General features: G+C 34.7%; 1 protein-coding gene across 2 annotated transcripts in view; it reads left to right on the forward strand.

The window, feature by feature from the left end:
- Nucleotides 1-27,320, forward strand: part of LOC149795109 (uncharacterized) — a 281,949-nt gene that overhangs the window by 136,705 nt on the left and 117,924 nt on the right. For both annotated transcript variants that reach the window (XM_089964814.1, XM_089964815.1), the window contains exons 12-13: nucleotides 22,332-22,415; nucleotides 26,637-26,831. In XM_089964814.1, the coding sequence (XP_089820940.1) occupies nucleotides 22,332-22,415; nucleotides 26,637-26,831 (279 nt within the window). The remainder of the gene's footprint in view (nucleotides 1-22,331; nucleotides 22,416-26,636; nucleotides 26,832-27,320) is intronic.

The raw sequence follows: 27,320 nt of genomic DNA on the forward strand, positions 1-27,320 counted from the left end.
GTTCATTAAGGTCTCACTAGATATATGATATCACTCCTGCCATTTTTTAAGGTGTTGACCAAGCTGACACCAAAATGCTCCAGTGTAAACAGTATGTTATGCACTGTTTCTATAGATCCAGAAGATTTGAAAATGAATACAATAAACCGTCTTTAAAATGATGTAAATGTACTTATTGGATCCCATTTTGGTTAAACCTGCTTTTTCTTTTACTGGGGAATGTGATACAAAGAAATATTGGGTTTAAAATTAACTGGCAAGAACTTTGCAGAACTTGGAAAAACTGTCCACAAAAAGACTCCATGGATCATTTCACAATTCTACACAAATATAACTGATCCAATTAGTCCAGTGCCTTTTTCCAATGCATTTAGCATTGTAACTACACAAGATATTTGATTCACTGAACTACTGTGTAATAGGATTGCCTAACCATATGCATCCACTGTTTGAAATTAACTTTAACTGTTCAGCAACTATTGAATTTGTTTTGGTAAAGTTCTTTAAACTTTTGCATAAAGAGAGTTACTGGTTTCTGGACACCCGACATTTTGAATGCTGTCTTCATAGGGATGTCCTATATATTACAAGCCATCTGTATCAGCCATGTATCCCAGGGTGGGTTGATGGGTCTCCTGCCAGTTAAGGTGTTGCCCTGAAATTTGGCAGCTATGTATTTCAGTTGGGTGGATGGGTCTTGCAACTTTTAAGGTGTTGCCCTGAAATTTGGCAGCTATGTATTTCATTTGGGTGGATGGGTCTCACACCTTTTAAGGTGTTGCCCTGAAATTTGGCAGCTATGTATTTCGGGGTGGCTGGATGGGTCTTGCACCTTTTATGATGTTGCCCCAAAATTTGGCAGCTATTATTGACATTAGGTGAACATGTGTGCATTTCTACTCAATATCTTTAGTTATACACCATCAACAGTTGCCAAACTTTTTGAATGATTTTCATGTGGGGTAACTAAGAATCTTATTGATTTATGGTTCAAAATCTCAACCAAACTTTGTGGCTGGCACGCCCTTGAGGTAAGGAAGAATGCTATTGACATTGGGGGTTTACAAGGTCAACAGTCAAGGTCATTGTGACTGAGAAAGGAAAAACAGTTTCTGTACAAAAAATTTGGTTATCTTTACAGAGGACTATTAAACATGGTGTGGGAATATAGTGTGCTGTTCAGGGGATTATTGTTTGTCAAGAGTTATTCCCCATTTGGTGTTACATGTAAATACCATTCATTGTTATGCTGGAATTGACCCTGGAAATGGCTGACATAATAAGCATCAGACGGCATCTGCATATCATTTTGTCACTCTCTGATGATCTTTTTTTATATGTATGTTGCTATTTTTTAATCCATTTTGAATATATTATGTGTGTTAATACATTATACATGCATTCTGCCAGAACTATTCTTGATTGTTTACTTCTGTTGGCACCACTCATTCAAACAGAATGGATGCAGGGTGGCCATGTCACATGGGAAATTCTTCACTTTGGACAAATTAATTATTTCAGAAAATCATTTGAAATTACTGATTTCCATAAAGTATCTTTTTCTTCTTCTAAAAATCAACTGTTTTAAAATATAATTTTTATTCTGTAATCTGGTTGTCATGGTAGAACATTCTATCTGCTTGATAAATATTAAAAAGATTAATTCATTTTTCAGGACCCCACATTCTGTAAGAAAGAATATACATACTTTGAAAGATAATTGATAGGTTTTATATTACCTGTACATTTACTACTCGCATGATACTATCAAAGTCTTTTAATAAACGGACATTTATGTACTCAAAAGCTTTTAACAGAATTATTGGTCTGAAAAACAGTTAATATATTTTTATTTCATATTTAGAAGATTATGGTGGGGATAATAACCTTTACCTTTCTTAGATAAACATGAAATCTATTACATCGGCATTATTTCTTTAAGTGATGTCGCATTCTTCATCCATCTTTATTTAAAGTAATTGCATTATTTGATCTGCTTGGCTGTGATTAACATACCATACATACTCACTTATAAGTTGAATCCAACTACAAACTGAACAGACTCCGATCTGCTGCCGCAACATGTGCCAGCCAATCTGGGTCTGTGTAGTTTGTTAGGAGTAGTCAGTAGAACAAACAACATAGACCCTGATCTGCAGGCATATTTTGCTATGGTAGATCCTGATCTTATTTATTTGTAGTCTGGACTTATAAGCGAGTACATATGGTAACAAAGTCACTTGCATTCTGAGACTATTTTTTGTTTACATCCAATTCAAATAAATTTATCATTAAAAAAAATAGAAAAATTCCTAAAAATATGGAAGAGAAAATTGCCTTCATTTGAAAAGAGGCAATAAAAAGTTGTTGAAGCATTCAGGTGATAGATAAGAATACATTTATAGTACAGAGTAAAAAATGAGTAGCCAATAATATTAATGTCATAGCGGGTAAACTAATGCCATTACTATTTTCTAAAGAATCTCCTGACACAAATATGAAGGAAAATGGTACTTAAACTTCTAATACTTTTAGTATAGACTTGTACAGTTCTGTGGTTAAACATCGATTGAGAGAATCCAAAAATGTCAAGAACAGTGATCAGCCCTAGATTTGAATTTACAACAAGACTTCTTATGATGTTGGTTAGGCCTAAATGAAAACTGTACAGCTCAGAAATCTAATATGGCTACCAAAGTGGCCATTTTGAAAATGTTGCTATCATTACTCCTTTCGAATGGTTGGTCAAATCAAAAAGACTTCTTATGATATCTTGTTGATCTTGACTGAAAATATATGAATGTGCTAAAAGACTTCTTATGATGTTTAGTTGGTCTTGAATGAAAATGGTGTTGATCTGATGTCCAGTAAGGAAGCCTTAGCAGTCATCTTGAAAATGTTTTTATTGCCACTCCTGCATGGATGGTTATATCAACATGGCTTTTTCACTAAGTAAAATTCTTCTAAATGATGTCTTTAGTTGGTCATCATTTCATGGGAAGTAACTTAGTCTGTAAATCAAATTTCAGGAATTGGTTCAAATAAATTTTACAAGAAAAGTGGATTTTTAATGTACACATAATGTTCTATTGAAGGATGAACAATTATTTTGAGTATTTTTCCCCCAGTTGACCTTTAACATTTGTATCAGCTCCACCAGAATGTTATCTGTACTTTTAAAAACTCAAATGTGAGACCATTCTATGTCGTTATAATAAATCATTTAACACAGTTAATTTTCTGAGGAAATACAGTTTTTAAGTTAACCTCAAACACAATAATACACGTACATGTAGTTTGATATTTATATACAAGGATGGAATCTACCTTTATCTGTCATTGATTATCATCAACATATTGTTTTGTAATATAGTATATTTGTTGGCACAGATGTTTAGTGATATGCAGCAGCCCCCCCCCCCCCCCCCCGTTGCTTATAGTAACCAGATACCTCATATATCCAGGTCACAGTCAGTATTTAGTGGAAATCGATGGAATGTACCTGTGCAGTCTACATATTACTTACCAAAAGGGTTTTACTTTTGATGGATATACTATGTAGCATCTGCAAAGGTAAACAAATATGTAAACCTGGCTAGTGTACTACTACCTCAAAATCCAAGAAAGTCACCAGAAGCTGTGTACTACTACCTCAAAATCCAAGAAAAGTCACCGGAAACTCAGTGTACTACTGACTCAAAATCCAAGAAAAGTCTCTGTAAAACTCAGTGTACTATTGACTCAAAATCCAAGAAAAGTCAGCGTAAATTCAGTGTACTACTGACTCAAAATCCAAGAAAAGTCACCGTAAAACTCAGTGTATTACTGACTCAAAATCTAAGAAAAGTCTCCGTAATACTCAGTGTACTACTGATTCAAAATCCAAGAAAAGTCAACATAAAACTTAGTGTACTCCTGACTCAAAATCCTAGAAAAGTCACCATAAAACTCAGTGTACTACTGACTCAAAATCCAAGAAAAGTCACCAGAAACTCAGTGTACTACTACCTCAAAATCCAAGTAAAGTCACTGTAAAACTCAGTGTACTGCTACCTCAGAATCCAAGTAAAGTCACTATAAAACAGCGTACTACATGTACTTACTACCTCAAAATCCAAGTAAAGTCACTGTAAAATTCAGTGTACTACTGCCTCAAAATCCAAGTAGTCACTGTAAAACAGTGTACTACTTACTACTTCAAAATCCAGATAAAGTCACCATAAAACTCAGTGTACTACTACCTCAAAATCCAAGTAAAGTCACTGTAAAACTCAGTGTACTGCTACCTCAGAATCCAAGTAAATTCACTATAAAACAGTGTACTACATGTACTTACTACCTCAAAATCCAAGTAAAGTCACTGTAAAATTCAGTGTACTACTGCCTCAAAATCCAAGTAGTCACTATAAAACAGTGTACTACTTACTACTTCAAAATCCAGATAAAGTCACCATAAAACTCAGTGTACTACTACCTCAAAATCCAACTAAAATTCCATAAAACTCAGTGTACTACTACCTCAAAATCTAAGTAAAGTCACTATAAAACATTGTACTGCTTACTACCTCAAAATCTAAGTAAAGTCACTGTAAAACTCACAGTGTACTAATAAGAGCCTCAAAATTCAAGTTGTCACTTTAAAATTCTCAGTGTATGTTATTACTGTTCTTTTATGATGTTGTATTGGTCATGGAACTATTAAAACAGTTAAGTCTGTTTTAATATAGCTATTTATTTCACACGGTTTTATTACCAGAAATCTAATTATGCCGGTATTGTATACTGCATTCTGAAATCAGTCAATGTTTATTTTGTGTTTTCTGTATAATATATAACATGGCAACACAGAATTGTGTTGGACAAGACCTCAGCACAAGGTGTCCTCACTTATAATTTTGGTCACAATGAAGCTCCTCTGAACTTAATCATAATAAATGGGAGCTGCGTAACTCAGCCGGTAGAGCATCATATTGATAATCGAAGGATCAATGGCTTGATACCTGCCCAGACCAGTCAAGAATGGCTGCTTTGATGTGTCTTTGGGAAAAGCACTAGCTCTCATTTCTTTGGCTTGATAAAGCTCATAACGCGTTAAAAGTGCCATTAAGCAAACAAAAAGCAAAACAAACATATAATAGGGAAATATTAACCAAGAAGAGAATTGAAATATAATGCGGTCTAAGTTTCAAGAAAATTCGTTTCTATTGTTTTCACATACTTAATGTCTATACAGTGTGTCTAGTTGTTCTGACACTTCCTTAATTAATTGTTAATTGTAATAATAATGTTTTAAATAGAAGATGCCAGCAGTCTCATTAGTCAGTAACTACAATACTCCCTTTTTATAACTCCTGTCAAGGAAGTCATAGAATATACTACATTATAGTGAGATTGCCTTATAGTGAAGTAATCCCTCATTATATCACTCCCATGGGAGTCATACAATATATCATCTTATAGTAAGGCTGCCATGTACAGAAGTACATGATACAGTATTCCCCCATTGTAATTCTGTCCTTGGGAGTCATAGAGTATACTACCACATAGTGAAACTGCCTTTAATGATGCGATCCCTCACTATAACATTGCAGTTGGGAGTCATAGAATATACCCTATTATAGTGGTATTGCCTTATAATGAGGTAATTCCTCATTATAACACTAGCCACATGTCATAGAATATACCACCTTATAGTGGGACTGCCTTATATTGAAGTATCCCCTCATTATAACACTATCAAGGGAAGTCATATAATATGCCACCTAATAGTGGGACTGCCTTATAATGAAGTACTCTCTCATTATAACAGTGCCCATGGAAGTCATATAATATACCACCTAATAATGGGACTGCCTTATGATGAAGTACTCTCTCATTATAACACTGTCCATGGAAGTCATGGAATATACCACCTTATAGTGGGACTGCTTTATAATGAAGTATTCCCTCATTATAACACTGTCCAGGGAAGTCATAGAATGTACCACCTTACAGTGGGACTGCCTTATGATGAAAAATATGATTAACATAATTTTACTACTGCATAATAAAATGAGATTCGTGTCAATACCTGCCTCTTAACAGGAACAATGTTATAATGAGGGTTGCTTTGGAGAGGATTGCTGTATTAAGGGACACTACTATTATGGCTCTTTTGCTAATGCCATTAGATGTCCATCTTCAGTAGCCAATGTTTATTATTCCATTTAATTCTTCATTAACTCATGATAATGAAGTTGAAACAGTATCTACCACTGCTGTCTGATTTGATGCAAATAAAAGACATTGATACTTGTTTTGATATCTAATTAAGCCTAAATGAAAACTGGTGCTGCCTTGCATCCAATATGTCTACTACAATGGCCAGTTTTAAAAATGGTCTATTGCTCAAGAACATCTGAGATGGTATTAACACTCAGCAGTTAAAAAAGTTAAAAAATAGGACCTGGTCTTATCTTGGATTCCTGGAAATTCTTTTCAGCAGATATATTTCCTATTAGGTTTTGTGAATCCTATGAAAAATGTATTAAAAACAAGAGTCTGCTTTTCTGCCAGAAAGTTATAGATATCAGTTGTTTTGGCAGTGGTGTTTCCAAAGAATCAAGATTGCCACTGTAGATGAGTTTGTAATATTCCAACACACATAGACATGTTCTGTAGCTCAATAAATAATTAGTTGTCTTGTGACCTAAATTGTTTCACTGGAGTAACCTATAACTAAATTTTAGTTACATAAAATAATTTATATCCATGCTCATTTGTTTTTAGAGAGAGAATGTTAAAAATTTGACAGAAGATGCCAGCTTTGTTTCTCAAGCAATACAATAAATAATGAACCTAATTTGCATATGAAAATATGACCTAAAATTGTTTTTTTTTACTAAAACATGTAAAGACCTTTGGCACTCTTAGGGGGAAGGTGTGAATTCCAGTGTAAGGGATAGATAAAGTAGTGAAAAGAGATAAGATAGCAACAAGTACAAGCGTTTCTATAAAAAGCTTGCATACCACTTGTCTTTATTTTAATGGTTTGAGAATAAGATTGAACTAAATTGTATTTACACAGGTACAGCAAGCGTTTATTGCATTCTTAGATACCTGTCTTTTAACAGTTGCCTTCATGTCGTGGAATAGATCTGTGACATGGTTGTGTAGCAGTATGATTGGACTCATTTTTGGCACTTAATTGAAACAGCATTCCAAGTACCTGTCTATTATTAACAGCTACAGGGTGACCTTCTTGAAACTTTTATTGACCATTTCAAATTTTATGTTGTTGTCAAGTGCAAATAATTTAGTTGCTAAAAATTTGGAACAGAAATTAATTGAGATGGGACTTAATGACAGAGTATGAATAATGTCAAATATTTAGTTAAGAAAAATGGAAGTGATTTTTTTTAAAATAAAAATTTAAGTGAATTTTTTAAAACAAAGTACAAGTTTACTTTTAATAGTATGTAGTTCTGTATGATATAACAATTAACATTAATGAGATTGATCAACTGAACTTAGGTCAGTCAATGAAATTTCCTGTTTGAAACACACACATACACGCATGCACTAATGCATGCACGCACACACACACACACACACACACACACACACACACACACACACACACACACACACACACACACACACACACACACACACACAGAGTTGGCATTAACAAATCTTCAGCCATGTCTGTGTTTATTAAAAAAATCTTTTGCTAGCCATGTTTGTGTTTGTGGTGGCAGGCTGTGCAAATCTTACTTGCCCATAATGAACAAGTGACTTAAAAATAATCACTTAAACGTTAAAAAAGAATCAATTTGGGCTTGGAGTCCTGGCAATTCTGTTTGGCCAGTGGAGTATCCATTCAAGGGGCCAACAGGAAGTAGAGGCAAACATTATATTTTTATTCTCAGGGCTGTCAAAAAGTGGGTGGTGGTGATACAAGTAATTACTGGGGGGGGGGGGGCATTTCATGGAGCATGTTCTTTTGATATGTATTTTACATAAATAAACATCCACCTGTATCATTAAAATACCTATATTTAGTTATTAATGCATGTAGAAAGGAAACAGTTCGCAGTGTTTCTTTCAAAAGGTGGATATGTGCTCCCCTTGCCTGAAGCAACATTTCATGCAGCACAAACTTGGGATGACCCTGCTTATCCCCATGAGGTCAGGCAATAATGTGCTGTCATTACCCAGACTTGTTGCTGTATTTTCAGTGGAGCTGTTAATGCATTGATTAGAGGATAAATACAGCAGCAGTACCAGATGCCATTCTTTTTTCCAAAAATTTCTAAACTATTTGATCTCTAAGCTGGACAGTCCTCTTTCCCCAGCTTTTGTAAAAGAACCAAGGTTGATCTCTTTTAAAGTTGTTAGCTGGTCGTAACTTTGGAGCTTTCATAGAATAGATGCATAAAGTAAAGAAATTTGTTTCAGTTTTTGAAAGTCCTGATTATATCATATAATCATTTTGTGTGCTGTGCAGATAAAAACAATTCTCCTCTCACATCACTTGATTTAATAATATCTCTAGTGTTCTCAGGATTTATTTAGGAGTGAATGAACCATATTAGATTCGACTAGTTCAGTGGTGTAGTTGGGGGGGGGGAACGTTTATTGAGTAATCTAATCAATAACCCCAAATCTTCCAGTTCTTTAAATGATGGCAGGAGTGTCTGTGTGGTATGCAGCAGGGTGTACATAGTACATGTACAGGAACACTGTGCTGGTTTCCCAACCTGGTACCTACAGGTTAAACCTGGAAGTATTCCAATCAGTTTAGCTAGCAGTCCTTGATTTGTGAGGAATTCAGGTACTCATTCAGGAACTTTTGTCTTCAGATCTTTTCTAAACTGAAATATGATAACTGTACATTTCAAGTATCAGGAATGAGCATGTTATTTCATATCCTTGATATCTCTATAATCATTTGCAAGCCAGTACTGTAGTAACAAGTATTCCGTGGTAATTACGCGCAACAAAGTTACAACAAAGATGAAATAAATATAAGTATAGGGTTTGATGGCACATCGGCACAATCCTGGCAATATAGTGCCGAGCAAAATCTAAGCAAACATAGTGAAGTCAAACACCATGCCAGAATTTCCAGAAAAACAAACCTCTCCAACCCAAAAGTAAATATCCACTATTAGACAAAAAGTAGCAGGTAAAGATGCTGCATAAACTCCCAAAGACATACAAAACAAAGATAAAGGCAAACAAAGGAAAAGTCCTGAAAATGCAAGGTCATATTTTTTTCTGTACAAACTGCAATCTTTTAACAAATCCTGAATTCATTTGGAAGGCTGCAATGTTTATTAAAATTCTAAGTAAATGCATGGTTTGCATTTATAAACAAAATTATGTCATTTAAATAAAACGATTAGAAACTCGACCACACCCCCTGTCAAACTATTACAGTTAGTGGACAGCTGACAGCTATTATAATGTGTATGCTGTACCTCGGTCAACTTGAAAATTATTTCATTTGTCATGTGGACCCTCTTTTTCGTCTTATCATGACAGGAGTCAGTCTGTTAAGATATGTCTTTGTTGAATATATCCTTTAAACTGTTTAAACTAATATTCCTAAGATTGCATTGTTATTGTTTCCTATAGGTACATATATTTACATGATATTACAAATTTATCCAGGATCTGATGGACAGCCTGGACAAACACATTCTATACTTTTGGAGGATCTACAATAACCAAGAAACCATGCAGTGGCTTACAAACTTGAAACAGTGTTGCATTAAAATAAAATATTAATCAAAGGCTTTTCTAACAAGAATATTGTTTAAAGAGGAATTCTGTAGTGTAAAGAATTTGTTTTCTGCACTATCCAGTAACACTGGTCAACAGTGAAATCATTACTGACTTGAAAAGGCCCTAATCTGTAGTATTTTGGTGTGCCGAACACGAATATAACCGTGAAAAATTTGTATTGGCTCTCGTTTTGAAGATATTCATATACCTCATTTTCTATGTTTCACTGTGTAAATTTCTCCAGTAGGACTGCAGCAACATCCGGAATAATGATGTAACATTGCATAATACCATCATGCTCACATCATCCACAGTTGATTGCATCATTTTCTGATGCAATGCAATACTAATGCCATGCGGCTGCTGAAGTAAGTTGACGTCAGCAGTGTACTATACATGTGTAGGCCTATTATACTAATGCCAGGCAGCTGCTGAAGCTGACGTAAGCAGTGTACTATATAAAGCCCAATCAGATAGGTTCAGCATTTAAAATATTTTAGACGTTGTGCGAGACAGTTCAAGCTACTGTTACATAAAACTTATTATTTTATTCATTTACGTACAATAAAGAACAGTAATGCCTCGAAAGTGTGTTAATACCGCGGACAATTTTTGCTATATTTGTGGGGAAGTGACATTTGCCAACCAGAAGAAAAGTATCAATTCTCAAGTGAAGAAGGCATATCATCTTTACTTCGGATGCAAGGTTGGTGACCAAGACAAGCCTTGGGCTCCGCATATATGCTGTGCTACATGTACAACACAGCTTTCACAGTGGTTGAATTGCAAAAGGTCATCAATGCCGTTTGCAGTCCCAGTGGTGTGGAGAGAGCCAAGCAACCACCTAAATGACTGTTACTTCTGCTTGGTTCCTCCTCTTTCCGGCGGAATAACGAAGCGAAAGAAGTCGAGAATAGTCTACCCAAACATTCCGTCTGCATTGAGACCAGTTCCACATGGTGAGGGACTTCCTATTCCAGAACCTCCAGCAGAATATTCTCTTGATTCATCTGACGAAGACAAAGGTGAGTCGACCTGTTCTTCTCCTGGTCCATCAGCATGCAGTGATCCAGATTTTCACTGTGGTGCATCATCAACCCCACACAGAATAACACAGGAAGAACTAAATGACCTGATTCGTGATTTGGACTTATCAAAGAACAAGGCAGAATTGCTAGGATCAAGACTCCAACAATGGAATCTTCTAGAAGAAGATGTCACAATTACTGCATATCGAAAGCGCCACCAGCAATTGGAGCCTTTCTTCAGAAAGGAAAGTAATCTGATATTCTGTTCCGATATTGAGGGCCTCATGAATGCTTTAAAAATCACTCATGACCCACAAGAATGGAGACTATTTGTGGACTCTTCGAAACTGAGTCTCAAGGCTGTGCTTTTGCACAATGGAAACATTCTTCCATCTATTCCAGTAGCGTATGCTGTCCACATGAAAGAGACATACGATAACTTAAGGCAGCTACTGAATTCCATTGAGTATAACAAGTACAGCTGGCACCTCTGTGGTGATTTGAAGGTAGTTGCCCTTTTAATGGGACTGCAGCAAGGATATACAAAATACATGTGTTTCTTATGCGAGTGGGATAGCCGAGCAAGGGAAATGCACTACATGAGGAAGGAATGGACTCACAGGCAGAATGTAGCCATTGGAGAGAAGAATATCCAACACCCAGCTCTGGTTGAGGCTCAGAAAATCTTGCTACCACCCCTTCACATCAAACTAGGTTTGATGAAGAACTTCGTGAAAGCCATTGACCGGACTTTGCCAGCATTCCGATACCTGCATGAAAAATTCCCTCGACTCAGCGAAGCAAAGATTAAAGAGGGAGTTTTTGTGGGTCCTCAGATTCGAGAGCTTTTCAAAGATGACCGGTTCAACAACTTGCTGGAAGGTGACGCGAAACAAGCATGGAATGCTTTTCGCCTAGTTTCTACAAACTTCCTCGGAAATGTTAGGGCAGAAAACTATAAGGAACTAGTAGAAGACATGTTGATGAAGTATAAGAAACTTGGCTGCAATATGTCTCTAAAGATTCACTTCCTTCATTCCCATTTGGATTTCTTTCCTAGCAACTGTGGTATTGTTAGTGATGAACACGGCGAATGTTTTCATCAAGATATCGCAACAATGGAACAAAGATACCAGGGAAAATGGTCCACTACAATGCTGGCTGACTACTGCTGGACACTCCTCAGAGATGCTCCCGAACAGCTGTACAAGAGACAGGCGAAGAAATCTAAGATGTAGTCAATGACTTGATTTTTTATAGGTAGGCTATTACAGTTGGCCTTTTACTATTGGAATGCATTTCGTTATGTAAACATTAATTTCTTGCAGATTACAAAAAAACTAGAGCCAATTTTGCAATTTGACTGTCATATTCGTGTTCAGCACATAAAAATTGATAAGAATTGACTAATTTTATTTCAGTAACATTACTTTTGTAAAAATTTGTTGTCCAGTGTAATCAGCCTGATGTTTAATCTTGTATTTTTGTACATACGTTATAAGTAATTCTCGTCAACTTTTTCATTATCCTTGTGATGCGACATTTGATGTGTAAATTATAGATGTGACATTTTGATGTTTAAGTCATAGATACATACTTTAAGAAATGAATAAACAAAAAATCCTGCTAAATAATCCTCTTTAGCAGAGATGTTGAAATATATAATTAATTGGAACTGGTAGTTCCTGTGTCATTGACAGCAATTTACATGTTCGTTGACACGTTTACTGATTTTGTAAATGTTTGTAGGCAGTTAAATAAACCAACCTTAAGCTGTTTACATGTGTACAAATTGCAGCCATAACAGGTTGCCTCCATCAGCAGCATACAATGGTTTTTTTGGACTGTCACTGCACCTGAAGGGGGAATAATGACAGATAAAGAGATTGCAGAAATTCAATTCTCATTGTTTAACATATGTTTGAGTAATAAGTACATGTAATTAATCATACAAGTTTAATTTTCAGATGTATTTAGTTGGTATATTTTGGCATGGTAAATGCAGCAAAAACACTGTAGAGATTTCCCCAACTGGTGATGAATGATGCCCCTCCCCAGTTCATCTCAACAGGCCTCTAATAATCTGACAACCAGCAGACAAGAACTGTCAGTTTTGGTGATTAATAGGTGCCAGCTGCAGACCTTGGGACCAGTGATACAACCTTGTATTAAACTGGGTTGAAATAGGCCACTAGAGATAATTGAATACAACACAGGAACAGCATTTATCTATCAAATAATAATAATAACAACAACAACAACAACAACAACAACAATAATAATAATAATAATAATAATAATAACAACAACAACAATAATAATAATGATAATAATAATAATAACAATAACATATAATAATATTATTATTATTATTTATAATAATAATACTAATAATGACTTTTTTAAAGAAGCTCATTTGGTCAAGTGACTATATATATATATATATATATATATATATATATATATATATATATATATATATATATATATATATATATATATATATATATATATATATATATATATATATATATATATATATATAAAGATGAAGTGCCTTTAGATAAAAAAATTCTATTAAAAATAGACACTTGATCAACTGCTTCAATAAATTGTCCACATGATATGATTAGTTCCTGTTTAGCACCATTTGATAGTAAATTCTGTATAAACCATTGATACTTACTGTTCTCAGAAAGAAATTTAGAGGTACATGTAGTAATAATTTATAAGACCATATCTTTGAATCTAAACTGATTGGAAAGCATTTTCATGAGAGTTTCCATGTTCAAAGGATTATATTTATTTAAATCAACATCATTGTTCTGTGCTTTAAACTGGTTAAAATTTTGCAACATTAATATAGATAGTTAAGCAATAATGGAAATGAAACTGACTACCCAACTACAATAAAATATCCTTCTTCCTGTTTACCTAAATCTAAATAAAACTTCTGGATAATCATTCTTAGTACATTAACAAAAGTGAACTATTATTGAATTTAGTAGAAAAAACTTATTTCTACGCCAAAGTATTCAAACACTGAATTTTGAGCACTGTTGTCATTGAAGGTATGTATAATTTCTGAGAGTAACTTAGTGCAAAGAGTAAAATTAATAATTTTTGTGTTTTTGTGTGAGGGTGATTTAAATTATTTTTTTACAAATTGTGAACTCCATCTACTTTTCTGACATAAGCTAAACCCTACCATGTATGCTTGTGTATATTGCAAGTCAGATCAAACATTGAATGATATGGACCTTAATCTGTCATCACATAAAATGTTGGCAAATCAGAGTCTATTCTGCTGATTGATATTAACAAACTGCTTGGCCCCAGGTGTCCTGCTCACATAATTTACTGGCAGATCTGGGTCACAGTGGTTTGCAATTTGATCAGTCATGCAGGGTATTAAAATTCCAATTGGATGTTCCTTGTCAATGAGTGAATCATTATGTAATTAGTCCTACTAGGATATGTCAAACCATGCACCAGATCAAGTTACAAAAAACAGAGAGCTGTTAAAAGAACACCTTGGATGCTTTTTCACTTTATTCCAGATAACAAATCAAAAGGTTTTGCTCCAGCAATAATAGACAGTAAAATGTTAGGAAAAGAAAGAAAAATAAAACATTTATTGTTGAAATTAAGGATAACTAAAATTAGCAGCAAAAGAGGGAAAAAATTATAATAATTTTTATATATATTATTTAGAGATTATTTGACCCTCTCAGACTTTTACAAAACATGGATACCTTTACCCACCCCCCAAGACTTGTCCAATGATAATATACTTCTGTACATTCAGCCCCTCTTAGCCTAATCATGTGATAAGTACTGTTTATGTTTGCAGCTTGCCAGCCTTTGACAAGAACAACACCACAGACACTAATGGTTCTGTCCAATTTGGTATATTTATGAGGGCCCCACATTGAGATATGAGACAAATTTTGATCCTACTTTTATATTTAATAAGCCCCACATTGAGATATGCAACTTGTTTTGATCCAGTATTTTATATTTATTAGGGACACACATAGAGATATGGATCGGTTTTGATCCCATTTTTATGTTTAACAGGACTCACATTGAGATATGGGACTTGTTTTTTATCCAGTATTTTATATTTATTAGGGCCCCACATTGAGATATGAGACCAATTTTGATCTCACTTTTTTATTTAACAGGCCCCACATTGAGATATGAGACCAATTTTGATCCCACTTTTATATTTAACAGGCCCCACATTGAGATATAGACTTGTTTTTGATCCATTATTTTTATATTTGGGACATACATTGAGATATGAGACCAGTTTGATCCCACCTTTATATTTAACAAGTCCCACATTGAGATATGAGACTTGTTTTGATCCAATATTTTATATTTGCTAGGGCCCACATTGAGATATGAGACCAGTTTTGATCCCATTTTTATATATAACAGGTCCCACATTGAAATATGAGACTTGTTTTTTATATAAAAAAATGATATTATTAGGGACCCACATTGAGGGCCTTAGAGCATTCATTTTCCATCTCTCATAATCCAGTTACACTTTATGGGGCCCTGTGTGGTCCTGTGGCTTAAGGATCTTGAAGAGCATGTGACGGAGTAATTTCACTGATCTGCACATCAATTCTCATATTTTGGCAGACCTTTTTGTTCCGTTGTTTTGTTTTATCAAGTGATCAATAAGGTTTTTTAGCATCAAATACTATCACTGTGGAATTTCTTATACCATTCTGAACACTTGTATGCAAGAATTAGTACAAGTTTAACATGTAAAATGTTCAAACCCATAACCTCCTGCATCTGAGGTGAACACTCTAACCATTTAGGCAACTGGATTGGTCCTTGAAACCATGAAGGGCATTGAAGAATCAACCTGAACGGTTAAAAAGCAAGCAATGTTTAGCATATCTCTTCTCATGTTGTCAAATATTAAAATGCCATAGCATTACTTCAGTCCATTTGAGAACTGGACGAATTTCATTGATTTGATAAAAAGTATGATGCAGTACCTCTTGTCTGCATTTAGTCTATGTGATATTGCCACCCAGGGTCAGATCCAAATGATGAGTCATGTGACCATAGTATGTAGTGCATGAAAGGGTGCATAGGTTATAACAATAAATTGTGCAAGAAACAACAATTGACAGCAAAAGTGGAATTTTGCAAGTTGTTTTTTCACACTTACCAAGTTACATGCAAAGAATTAAACAAAAAATTAAATTCTAGCCCTGACGTATACACTCATGTGGGATAAATTCAAGCCCTGACATGTACACTCATGTGGGATAAATTCTAGCCCTGACATGTACACTCATGTGTGATAAATTCTAGCCCTAACATATACACTCATGTGGGATAAATTCTAGCCCTGACATGTACACTCATGTGGGATAAATTCTAGCCCTGACATGTACACTCATGTGGGATCCAACTGCAGACTATGCAGAACCAGATCTGTTATCCCATAAAGCACTAACCCATCTGGGTCTTTGTTTTACTGTTACATTCAAACTGCATAGTATCAGATCTGCTTGTGCATTTCAGGATGGGAGATCTCTGTACTTTTTTTAAGCTCTACTGGTCATAGACCAAAAAGTTATTATTTCACCAAAAGACTTCTTATGATGTCCAGTTTGTCTTAATGAAGATAATACCAATCTGACCTCCAGTATGGCCACCACAGCAGCCATTGGAAAATATTTTTATGACTACTCCTTCTGAATGAAAAGCTGTACTGAAATTTGATTTATCACCAAAAGACCTCTAATGATGTCCTAAATAAGAATGGTGTTGATCTGGGGTCTAATATCATCATGGGGTTTTCACTAGAATAGTTCTTAGAATGTTTTTCTTGATTATAATTTAAAATGGTGCTGATCTGATGCCAGTAATTGTGGCCATCTTGAAAATCTTGTTTTTCTTACTCTTAAAGGTGTGTGTATGGTTGATTTAGATTTTGAATGTAGCTTTAGCAATTTTTCAGTCAAATTGTGATGATGTCTGCAGTGTGGCAGTTTATACTGATGTCTGAGCACTGGGACATCATGCCACAGACATGTAACATGATGTCTCACCCAGTCACATTATCCTGACACCAGGCCAACTAGTCCAAACACTAACCTCTTAATGCTGAGTGCCTAGTGAGGCAGTTGTTAGTACCATTTTTTTAAATAAGTCTTGGGTAAGACTCAGCCGGCGTTCAAACCCGTGACATTCTGCATCCAAAGCAGATGATCTCACCACTAGGCCACTAGAGTGATCTATTCTTAAAGGATAAGTCATTTTGACAGACGAGTTCTTATGGTATCTACTTTGTTCTAAATGAAAATGACTAATCTTCAGTATGACTATATGTCTACTCCTTAATTACAGCATATATGAACATAGCTTCTTATCATATCTGGTTGGTCCTTAATGAAAATGGTACCAGTCATACATCAGCTATGGCTGCCATGATGGTTGTTGTAAAAGTCTTGTTGTCATTACTCCTCCTGAATGGAACATAGGGGTTATGCCAAATAAATGTCTATTTATGTCTACTTTGTCTTTAATAAACATTGTGCCAATATGACATCCAGTAGGTCTACCACGGGCCACTATTACATCCAGTATGTTTTCCACAGCCCAGTATGACAACTAATATGTCTACCATAGGCCACTATTACATCCAGTATGTTTTCCACATCCCAGTATGACAACTAATATGTCTACCATAGGTCACTATTACATCCAGTATGTTTTCCACATCCCAGTATGACAACTAATATGTCTACCATAGGCCACTATTACATCCAGTATGTTTTCCACATCCCAGTATGACAACTAATATGTCTACCATAGGCCAATGTCTATCACAGGAGCTCATTTGTAAATCTTGTTATCACTGAAGAATATCAGAGATGGTTTCAAGGCTCAGAAATTAAAAGAGAGAAATAGTCCTCTCTTGAATTCTTGGGTATTTGTGGGGGTCAAAAGAGCATCAAGCCCCTTGAGGGACTCTTGTTAGTTATACACAATGTATATGTGAGTTTATATGGTATGGCCTGTATGGAATTCATCCCAAATAATGTGCAACACCAACAGTCAACAAAAGAAGTATTGACTATTTGTTTTGAGAAACATGACTTCATTGATAAAGTCAAAGATAGATCATATTGGGGTTTTGTTTGGAGATCATTTTTCAGTGGGGTCATGCCACTATTGTCCAAATTCTAAGCCCTGGTACCACCATGAATCAATCTACAGTAATTATTTTTGAGGATGCCTATGTTGTTTTAAAAATAGTCTGCTCCCTGCCTGATTTGTAGTGTGTTAATTGTATCTCTGTGTTAGATCCTAGGGATGAATAACAGATAGGTTGCAGTCCAGTCTTATCTTGAAATTCAATAGTGTTTTTATCAGACAGTGTCATACTTTCCTCAGGTGGCCTTTACATTAAATTCCTTTGTGACATGCACAGTATAGTGCATTAAGTAAATGGTATGATGTGGAGTCTATATAAAACTAGGTGGTACTGCAGTAAATCAGTTCCCCCCAAACTTGTGATGATACTGAAGGACAATTTTTGGAAACTTTAAAATGAGTGAATGACATCAGATTTCATAATCATCCATCTGTATTTGCGGAGTTTTAGGGGTCTGATTTATTGGACTATCAAAGTGGTTGCAGTTTTATTCCAAGTTTTTCATGTGGTTGACTCTATTACATGAGCAAATCACCTGGTGAAGGTTTTCTAATGTTGCCCTCAGAGACTACTGTTATGATGCCACCAGCTGTATTGTCTGAGAGTAGGAATCAGGCAGTACAGGACTGTGCTGTAGATATTTCTTAGATCATAAGAGTATGGTATTACTTAAAGTTTTTTTATGCCCACATAAAGTAGAGCATGTTATGGTATCATCTTATGGTATCATCTTATCTGTCTTTCCATCTGTCTTCCACCGATTTAATTTCCACACAGTAACTTGCATTATCCAAAGTTCCAGGTCACTATGGCTGAAAAAATTGTCTCTGCATAGTAACGTTAGTTCTATATCCCAGACATTAGGACCAACTTTTGGAATAAAAAAGACCATTATTGATTTTGGGATAAAAAAATCAAAGGCCACAGTCTCTGAATAAAGTTATATGGTTTCTGCACAAATATTTTTGTTATCTGTCATGTATCTTGGTAATAGTTTGTGGATGACTTAAATACGAGAAAGAAAGAAAGAAAGACTGAAAGAAGAAAAATAGTTTTAGCATAATGACTTAGTTCTAGATCAAGGTCTGGGGAGGGTCTGTACATAAGGTAAGGAAGAGTTCTGCCAGTTTGGAGGTCAAAAGGTCAAAGGTCAAGGTGTTTGATCTAAGAAAATAGGTTTTGCTGAATAACTTTTGTCATGGATGAAGTTCCTTGGCCAAAGTTTGTGGATGATTTGAAGTTGCATCCAAAGGTTAGAGTTCAAGGTTGTGATCAGTCTGGTTTCTGTGCATTAGGTTTAGCTCAAGACAGCATAACTTAATCAAAGGTCGAGGTTATTGAGACTCTGTTGTAAATAATCTCCAGAGTCATCCATAATCTATTGGTGCCTTTATGAAGTGGTGGGGGTGGTCACATAATGTGCCATTCATGGTACACATGTAAATCTGGTTAGAACCACCCCCACTTCAAAGACTAAAACATTTCTTTTCATTAGGATACTATTTTTATAGACATTTTGTGTTTATTGAAAACTTATTTGTTTTTTTCTTTCTGAATTACAATATTGGCATATTTTTACGTTTATTAGTCATAATTTATGCCAATATGGCCCCTCTCTGGAGAAATGGCTGTATATTGTTATACAGCCATGCTTGCTACATCAGTGCCTGCATGCATGTATAAGTATGACCAGATTATAAAGACCCAGCTCCATTAGACGTGTTTCCGCATATATCAAAACTAATGAGTCGGTATGTAAAAATCACCTAAACAAATTAATACACAGGCTTGGCTGTGTACTGTCTGAAGTTAAATTATAATAACAAAATGGAAGTTGCACTGTTGTGTCAGTAAGAAGATAATATAAGAAATTAGATGCATGCAGTTATAAATCTGACATAAACAAATTGACAGATACAAGTATTTACAAATATGCATACACTTTGGACCCCAAATACAAGTATTTACAAATACACATACACTTTGGACCCAAAAGGATGTGTACATGAATAGCAGTAAAGTGCCTTAATATGCCTAGAAAAAAATACAAGATTGTTATGAAATAGTCTTGCACAGAGAAAAGCAGTCACCACTGAGAGGTACATGTACTAAATAAGAACAACACTATGCCTTTTCAGTAATCATTTACATGCTCTCAAAAGTAGCCTCCCTTTCAAGGTGCATGCAGTTTGAAAAAGTTATGTTTTCTCGTCTTTTTCTTCTGCATTCTTTTCATGTTGATGAAATTTTACTTTACTTATTGATATATATAGCATTAATGAATTCTACAGGATATATGTTATATATTCTCCAGTCTATAACTAATATTGAATTCTACAGTATATAAATAATATTGAATTCTACAGTATATAAATAATAATGAATTCTACAGTATATAAATAATATTGAATTCTACAGTATATAAATAATATTGAATTCTACAGTATGTAATAATAATGAATTCTACAGTATATAAATAATAATGAATTCTACAGTATATAAATAATATTGAATTCTACAGTATATAATAATAATGAATTCTACAGTATATAAATAATAATGAATTCTACAGTATATAAATAATATTGAATTCTACAGTATATAAATAATAATGAATTCTACAGTATATAAATAATAATGAATTCTACAGTATATAATAATAATGAATTCTACAGTATATAAATAATAATGAATTCTACAGTATATAAATAATATTGAATTCTACAGTATATAATAATAATGAATTCTACAGTATATAACTAATATTGAATTCTACAGTATATAAATAATATTGAATTCTACAGTATATACATAATATTGAATTCTACAGTATATAAATAATAATGAATTCTACAGTATATAAATAATATTGAATTCTACAGTATATAATAATAATGAATTCTACAGTATATAAATAATAATGAATTCTACAGTATATAAATAATAATAAATTCTATAGTATATAAATAATATTGAATTCTCCAGTCTATATGTTATTTGACTTATACAGTATATATGTAATATTCAGTGTCTCAGTATGTATGTTTATATATATATATATATATATATATATATATATATATATATATATATATATATATATATATATATATATATACGTAAGTTTGCAAGTCTATATGTCATATCAGTATATATGTAACATTGAATTTAACATTATACTTAAGTAATAATTCTACAGTATATATGTCATACTGAATTCTACAACATTTATGTCATATTGAATCAAACAGTATATATAAGTAATATTCAATGCTACAGTCTGTTCAAGGCACACAAAAAATGTGTTTCTTATTGCACTAAAATTAAGATAGAAACATATATATTATATCTTAAACTGGGCAAAACTGGCTCAGTTACATGTATAAATAAATTTCAGAATTATTTTTTAAAATTAATTTTGTAATTTTAATTTTATTTAAAAAGAATTTTTATACTCTGGATGAAAATAGTGCTAGAGTCAACAGCAAGAAATGAATGGTCATCTGACTGGAAATGCACACTTTTTTTTGGAGGGGGGTGCCCAATAGCTTCCCATGTGTTACTGGGTCATCTTGGGTTCTTGCTTCAACAGATATATTTGGTTTGAACCCGTGACCTCCGCATCTGGAGTGGACACTCTTAGGCCACTGGAGCAGTCTACAAATTTTAGTAGTTTTTGAAATAAAGTATTTTGTGTTATGGAGAGTTAGAGTAATAGTAACTTTAAATTCAGAATGACTTTTTAAACTTTACTTAGTATGGTAGCTGTATTATAGTTGATGAAACAAAAGGTTAGAGCATCTGCGAAGGATGCGGGAGGTCAGGGGGTCAGGGGTCAAACCCCAGCCAAGTCATACCAAAGATTTATAAAAATGGTAATAGTGTTCAGCATTAAGATGTCAGTGTTAGGACTGGTCGGCCTGGTGTCAGGATAATGTAACTGGGTGGGACATCATCCTACATGTCTGGCATTATGCCCCAGTGCTAGACATCACTATAAACTGCCACACTGTAGACATTGTAATGATATAACTTATTTTTTTTATAGCTACGTTAAGAACCTGAAACACACAGACACAAATACACACACACAAAGACACAGACACACACACATAGGTCAATGAGAAAAGACCTGGTGTAGGTTCGTCAATCAAATCTTTGATAAGTAGATATGGAATTTAATCAGCCAGGCTATGGTTGGAGAAACACCAATTGAAAGGTGGCAAATATGTACAGTCATTGCCTCCAAGCAGTATTTGAGTTCAAGATCATGTTATTGATGTGTTGAGTTCAAGACCTGATGATGTTATTTATGTTAATTTCTTCTATTTCAGCAACCAGTGGTGTTCAGATGTGATGTTGGCACAAGTATTGATGTGGAACCCGCACATTATGAGGATTGCCACATTTTGGAAGGGGTGTGTATATTGTTAAACCTATTTATAAAGGACACTTATTGTAGGAACTATAACAGTATATTGTATATTGATAAACCTGATTTTAAAAGACACTAAATTGACCATTGAATTATATTGTACATTGTTGAACCTGATTATAAAGAACACTGAAGGGACCTGAATCCATGTATAAAGAACATTAAAGGAACCCTTCTTTCTGTATTTCAAAAAAGGAGTCATTTATCTTCAGTTTATGCAAAATTTTTGAATTTTGAATCAACCACCAGATGGCAGAATTTATACTTTTGTGACATCAGTGCATCTGTCAGCCCATCCATTTGTCCATATGTATGTCTGTCTGCATAATGACTTTAGTTTTACACAGTCTGCTGTTACCAAATTTAGTCAATGTCTTGTACCTGGGATAAGGAAGAAATCTATTGTCTTTGGGGTAAAAAGACAGTGGATCAAGGACACTTTGACATAAAGAATAAGAATAATTTGTTCTTGCACAATAACATTTCTGCATCACAAACCTGAACCAAGCTTTGTGGATGGCTTGAACTTTTGATATGAAAATGCATTTTGATCTTGATCAAAAGGTCAAGGCCACTGTAACTAAAAGAAGAAAAGTGGTTTCTACACAGTAATGTCAGGTCGTTGACCTGGACTAAAATTTGTGGATGGATTACACATGTAGCATGGAAAGTCAAAAGATCAAGGTCACTATGATTGAACAATGACAAATGGTTTCCACACATAAACTTCACCAAAGTTTGTGGATGTCTTGAACATTCATTAAGAAAGAAGCCATTGGTATTGGCATTAAAAGGTTGTAAAGGTCATGGTCATCAAACTGAAAGAAGAACAGTGGTTTTTATGTCTGTTTGTCATACACCAGAAGAGCCTATGGAATGGTGTGTTAACGTCATGTGTCATGCAATTATTTGTGCAAGTTTGTTATTACTGTTCCTCCTGAACTTCACAGAGGATTGCCCTTTAACCTTACTTGGACATTCGTTCCATGGTCTATTTGTTATTAAATTAAATTTGTGCTCCTCAGTCATCCATTATGGCCACCACAGTGGTTATGATGCTTAGTTGGTCCTAGATGAAAATCATGCTGCCCTGACATCCATAATGGTTGCCATGGCAGCTGTCTTGCAGTTTGTATCACAGTGACTCCTCTTCATGAATGGATGATCATACAGACATTGGGTTTTCACTAAAGAACGTACAATGTTTAGTTTGTTTTAAATAAAATGGTTCTGACATGATGTCCTATATCACCACAATGGCAGCCATTTTCAAAGTACTGTAATCCATCATAAAAATCTTATTGATACTCTTCCTATATGGTTGGTCTTATGAACATGTGGAGTTCACTAAAAGACTTATAATATCTAGCTGGTCCATGATAAGAATGGTGCTGATCAGATCTAAATGAAAATAGTGCCACTCTTACATCCAATATGGCTGCCATGATGACTGTCGTAAAAATTCTTGTTGTAAATACTCTTGAATGGATTTTCATTATGCCATGGGATTTTCACCAAAATATTTCCAGTGAAGTCTGCTACAAATGGTGTCAGCTGATATCCAACATGCATACCACAGCAACTAATTTAATAATTTTGTTATCACTTAAGAGTATCAGAGATTGTTTCAGCACTCAGTGGAACTTAACAAGGATGAAATGGGAACTTAAAATGAAGAAATGGTCTTTTCTTCAATTTCTAGAAATTATTTTCACCCATTAGAGCATCAATCCCTTCAGGGGACTCTTGTTGTATAATAACTTTTAACTATAGAGCCTTGACCAAAGTTGTGGATTGATTGCACATGAAGTAAAAAAAGAGGCAAGTTGATTTGGGGGTCAAAGGTCAATGATGAAGATCATCTTGACTTGAAACTTTGTTATTCAGCTCAACCAGTTTTTCATGCTTGACTTTTGTATCTTCAGTTGTTTGTTTGTTTTGGATCATATTTCTGCTACAGTCATGCAAATTGGTATGTGGATACATCTCAACAAAATTCAGCTTTGCCAAATATAGGTTGGTGTGATCCATTTTTGTTCGCCCAATGTAAGTCAGAGCATATTATGTTTTGATATTACTTTAGATTCTGCATAACAATTTTAGCTGTCTACCATCGACAGTTTCCAAACTTTGTGGATGGCTTGCACTTGTGTTAAGAAAGAAACCTTCAGATGTGGGACTGAAGAAACCCCAAAGGTCAAGGACACTATGGCTGAAAGTAGGAAAATGGTTTCCATACAATAGCACGAGTTCTGCACCATTGACAGTCACCAAACTCTGCACATGGGGTGAGGAAGAACATAAATGATTTCAAGGTCAAAGTTTAAAGATCAAGGTCATTGTGGCTAAAAGAAGAAAAAAATTGGTTTCCTCAGTTCTCCACCATCTTCAGTTACCATACTTTGTGGATATCTTGCATTTTGGGTAATGAAGAAAGTCAAGGTCACTGACTGAAAGAAGAAAAATGACTTCTGCACAGTAACATTAGACCTGGCCCAAACGTTTTATATGGCTTGCACATAGGGTGAGGAAGAAGACAAGACAGTCAGTTTCAAAGACAAAAGTTCAAAGGAGAGAGTCTTCTTCCTTTCATTTTTTTAGAAACCAATCTGTAATTGTTTAATATGTAACATAGACAGCACATGACTAGTGTTAAAAAAAATATGCTTACAGTATCTACTGCCAAGCACTTTGTGCAAACTACAGTACATCTTTTTCTTAAATGCTGAGTGTGCTTTTTGTGTGCAAAACCTCAGATTTGCTTATAATCTTTATTATTCTATCACCTGGCAACTTGAATTTTCACATGCTCTTTTTTTAGCATTTTCTTTTTTTATAGACATTTTTAATAGCTAAGTTATTAAGATTATTAATTTAATTCAGTACATTTATAATGAACATATTGTATTGGTCTAACATCAGTATTAATGAGTTTGATGATTCAACATGATAAATTGTTTTTCCTTTTTAATACAATGGCTTGGCTTGGTTTGGTGTTTACATAGCAAAGCAATGCCAGTAGGTTCTTTAGTGGCAAGGCAAGTGTAGTAAAATTGCTTGCCCAGAGACACATCACAGTAGCTGATATTTGGTTGATTCCATGATAGGATTTGAATCTGCACTTCTCTGAATGCAAATCTGGCATGTCAAAAAAATTCATTATCACTGCAGCAATCTAATACATTAGAACCCATAAGAAACCAGACTCCTGAAATATGAAGTTATCTTCATTTGCCTGTCTATTACACCATCACCATTATAGACCCATATGGATGCATTTTAAGGACAGTAACTCAAACATATCCAAACTAGATCAGTGTGACTTAATTTTTCATGCCTGATTGATTTGTATTTACAGCTGGTCATTTGTTACCCCTTACTATTTTATCTACACTCATGTAACAGCTGTCACGCTAGGCACTCAGCATTAAGAGGGTAGTGTTAGGAATGGTCAGCCTGGTGTCAGAATAATTTGAGTGGTTGGGACATCAATCTATATGTCTGTGGCATGATGCCCCAGTGCTAGACATCACTAAAAACTGCCACACTGCAGACATCGAAGCGATATGACTGAATTTTTTTGAAAGCTATGTTAAAAATCCAAATTATACACGCACCTATACTCTATACTCATGAAAACTGGCATGTAGAGAATAACTTATCTATACTAAAACTAGGTCTGTGTGACATCATCTTAACTCTTGTTGACTTTGGGGCTTTCATTTGTGACCTCAATACCTTGGACCCGATTTAAAAAATACTCAGGAGCTTGGGATGTGGATCCATCTCGTTCCACAAGCTTCTGAACAACCAAACCATTGTTAGAGAATGGCATCCATCATATACAGCATATTGCAGAGACAAGGCAGCATTTTTCCAGTTTTATTTAGGACACTGGTACTTGACTCATACATATCTCCATTTGTACGTATCTCTCTAAATATTTTGGACTATATTTTATCCACAATTCAACCATGCTAAAAGTATATTGCTGTGACCCAAGTTTTAATCATGAGTGACCTTGGAGTCTTCCTCCTTACCAGTTAGTATATTATTGGCTAGTCAAAGAGTGCACTTCTTTTGTGAGAGGATTTGTACTTATGAGTAACACCTTGTTTGATAATGTTTTTATCTAGTTGAGTTATGGAATATGGGCTGTTCCAACATTCAGGCCATTGTGGTAAATTTAAGAAATAATTTTCAGTACCCATGTCAGAAGGAGATAAGTGAGCATTGCTGTAGTGAGGTGGCTCCGGGGATCCAAAAGGAAATGGCGGAGCATGTGCAGGAGAGTTATCGGGACCAGATCTGGACCCTACAGCAGCAGCTGGAGGGGATGCTGGAAAATAGGGACCAGGAAAGGGTCAGGGTACTGCAGGAGCTGGAGAAAAGCAAACAGGTAGGAGAAATGTACAAACAGCATCAAACCTCCTTTAATCATGGCATGACTATATTTACAGGATATATTTACACAATATATGAGGACTCAATTGTTGTGTTACCATGAACTATATTTAGAGGATGTTTACACAATATCTGAGGACTCAGTGGTTGTGTTACCATTAATGATATTTAGAGGTTATATGTACACAGTTTCTGAGGACTCAGTGGTTGTTTTACCATTAACTATATTGAGATATATTTACACAGTATCTAAGGACTCAGTGGTTGTGTTACCATTGACTGTAGTATGGGGACATTTACATGTTATCTGAGGACTCATTGGTTGTGTTACCATTAAAGTATTTTTTTAAAATCCTTAACCCATTTGAATACTTAAAATGTAAGTATTTTTCACTGATTGGGAAATTGTTGCAGAAAATGTAAGAAAATGTACTTGGATGAATCATTTAAACTTTGTCTTTTTTTGCCTGGGTAACTAATGAAC

The sequence above is a fragment of the Sinohyriopsis cumingii genome, chromosome 7 (genome assembly GCF_028554795.1).
Source record: "Sinohyriopsis cumingii isolate HCF-2022 chromosome 7, ASM2855479v2, whole genome shotgun sequence".
NCBI classification, from domain to species: domain Eukaryota; kingdom Metazoa; phylum Mollusca; class Bivalvia; order Unionida; family Unionidae; genus Sinohyriopsis; species Sinohyriopsis cumingii.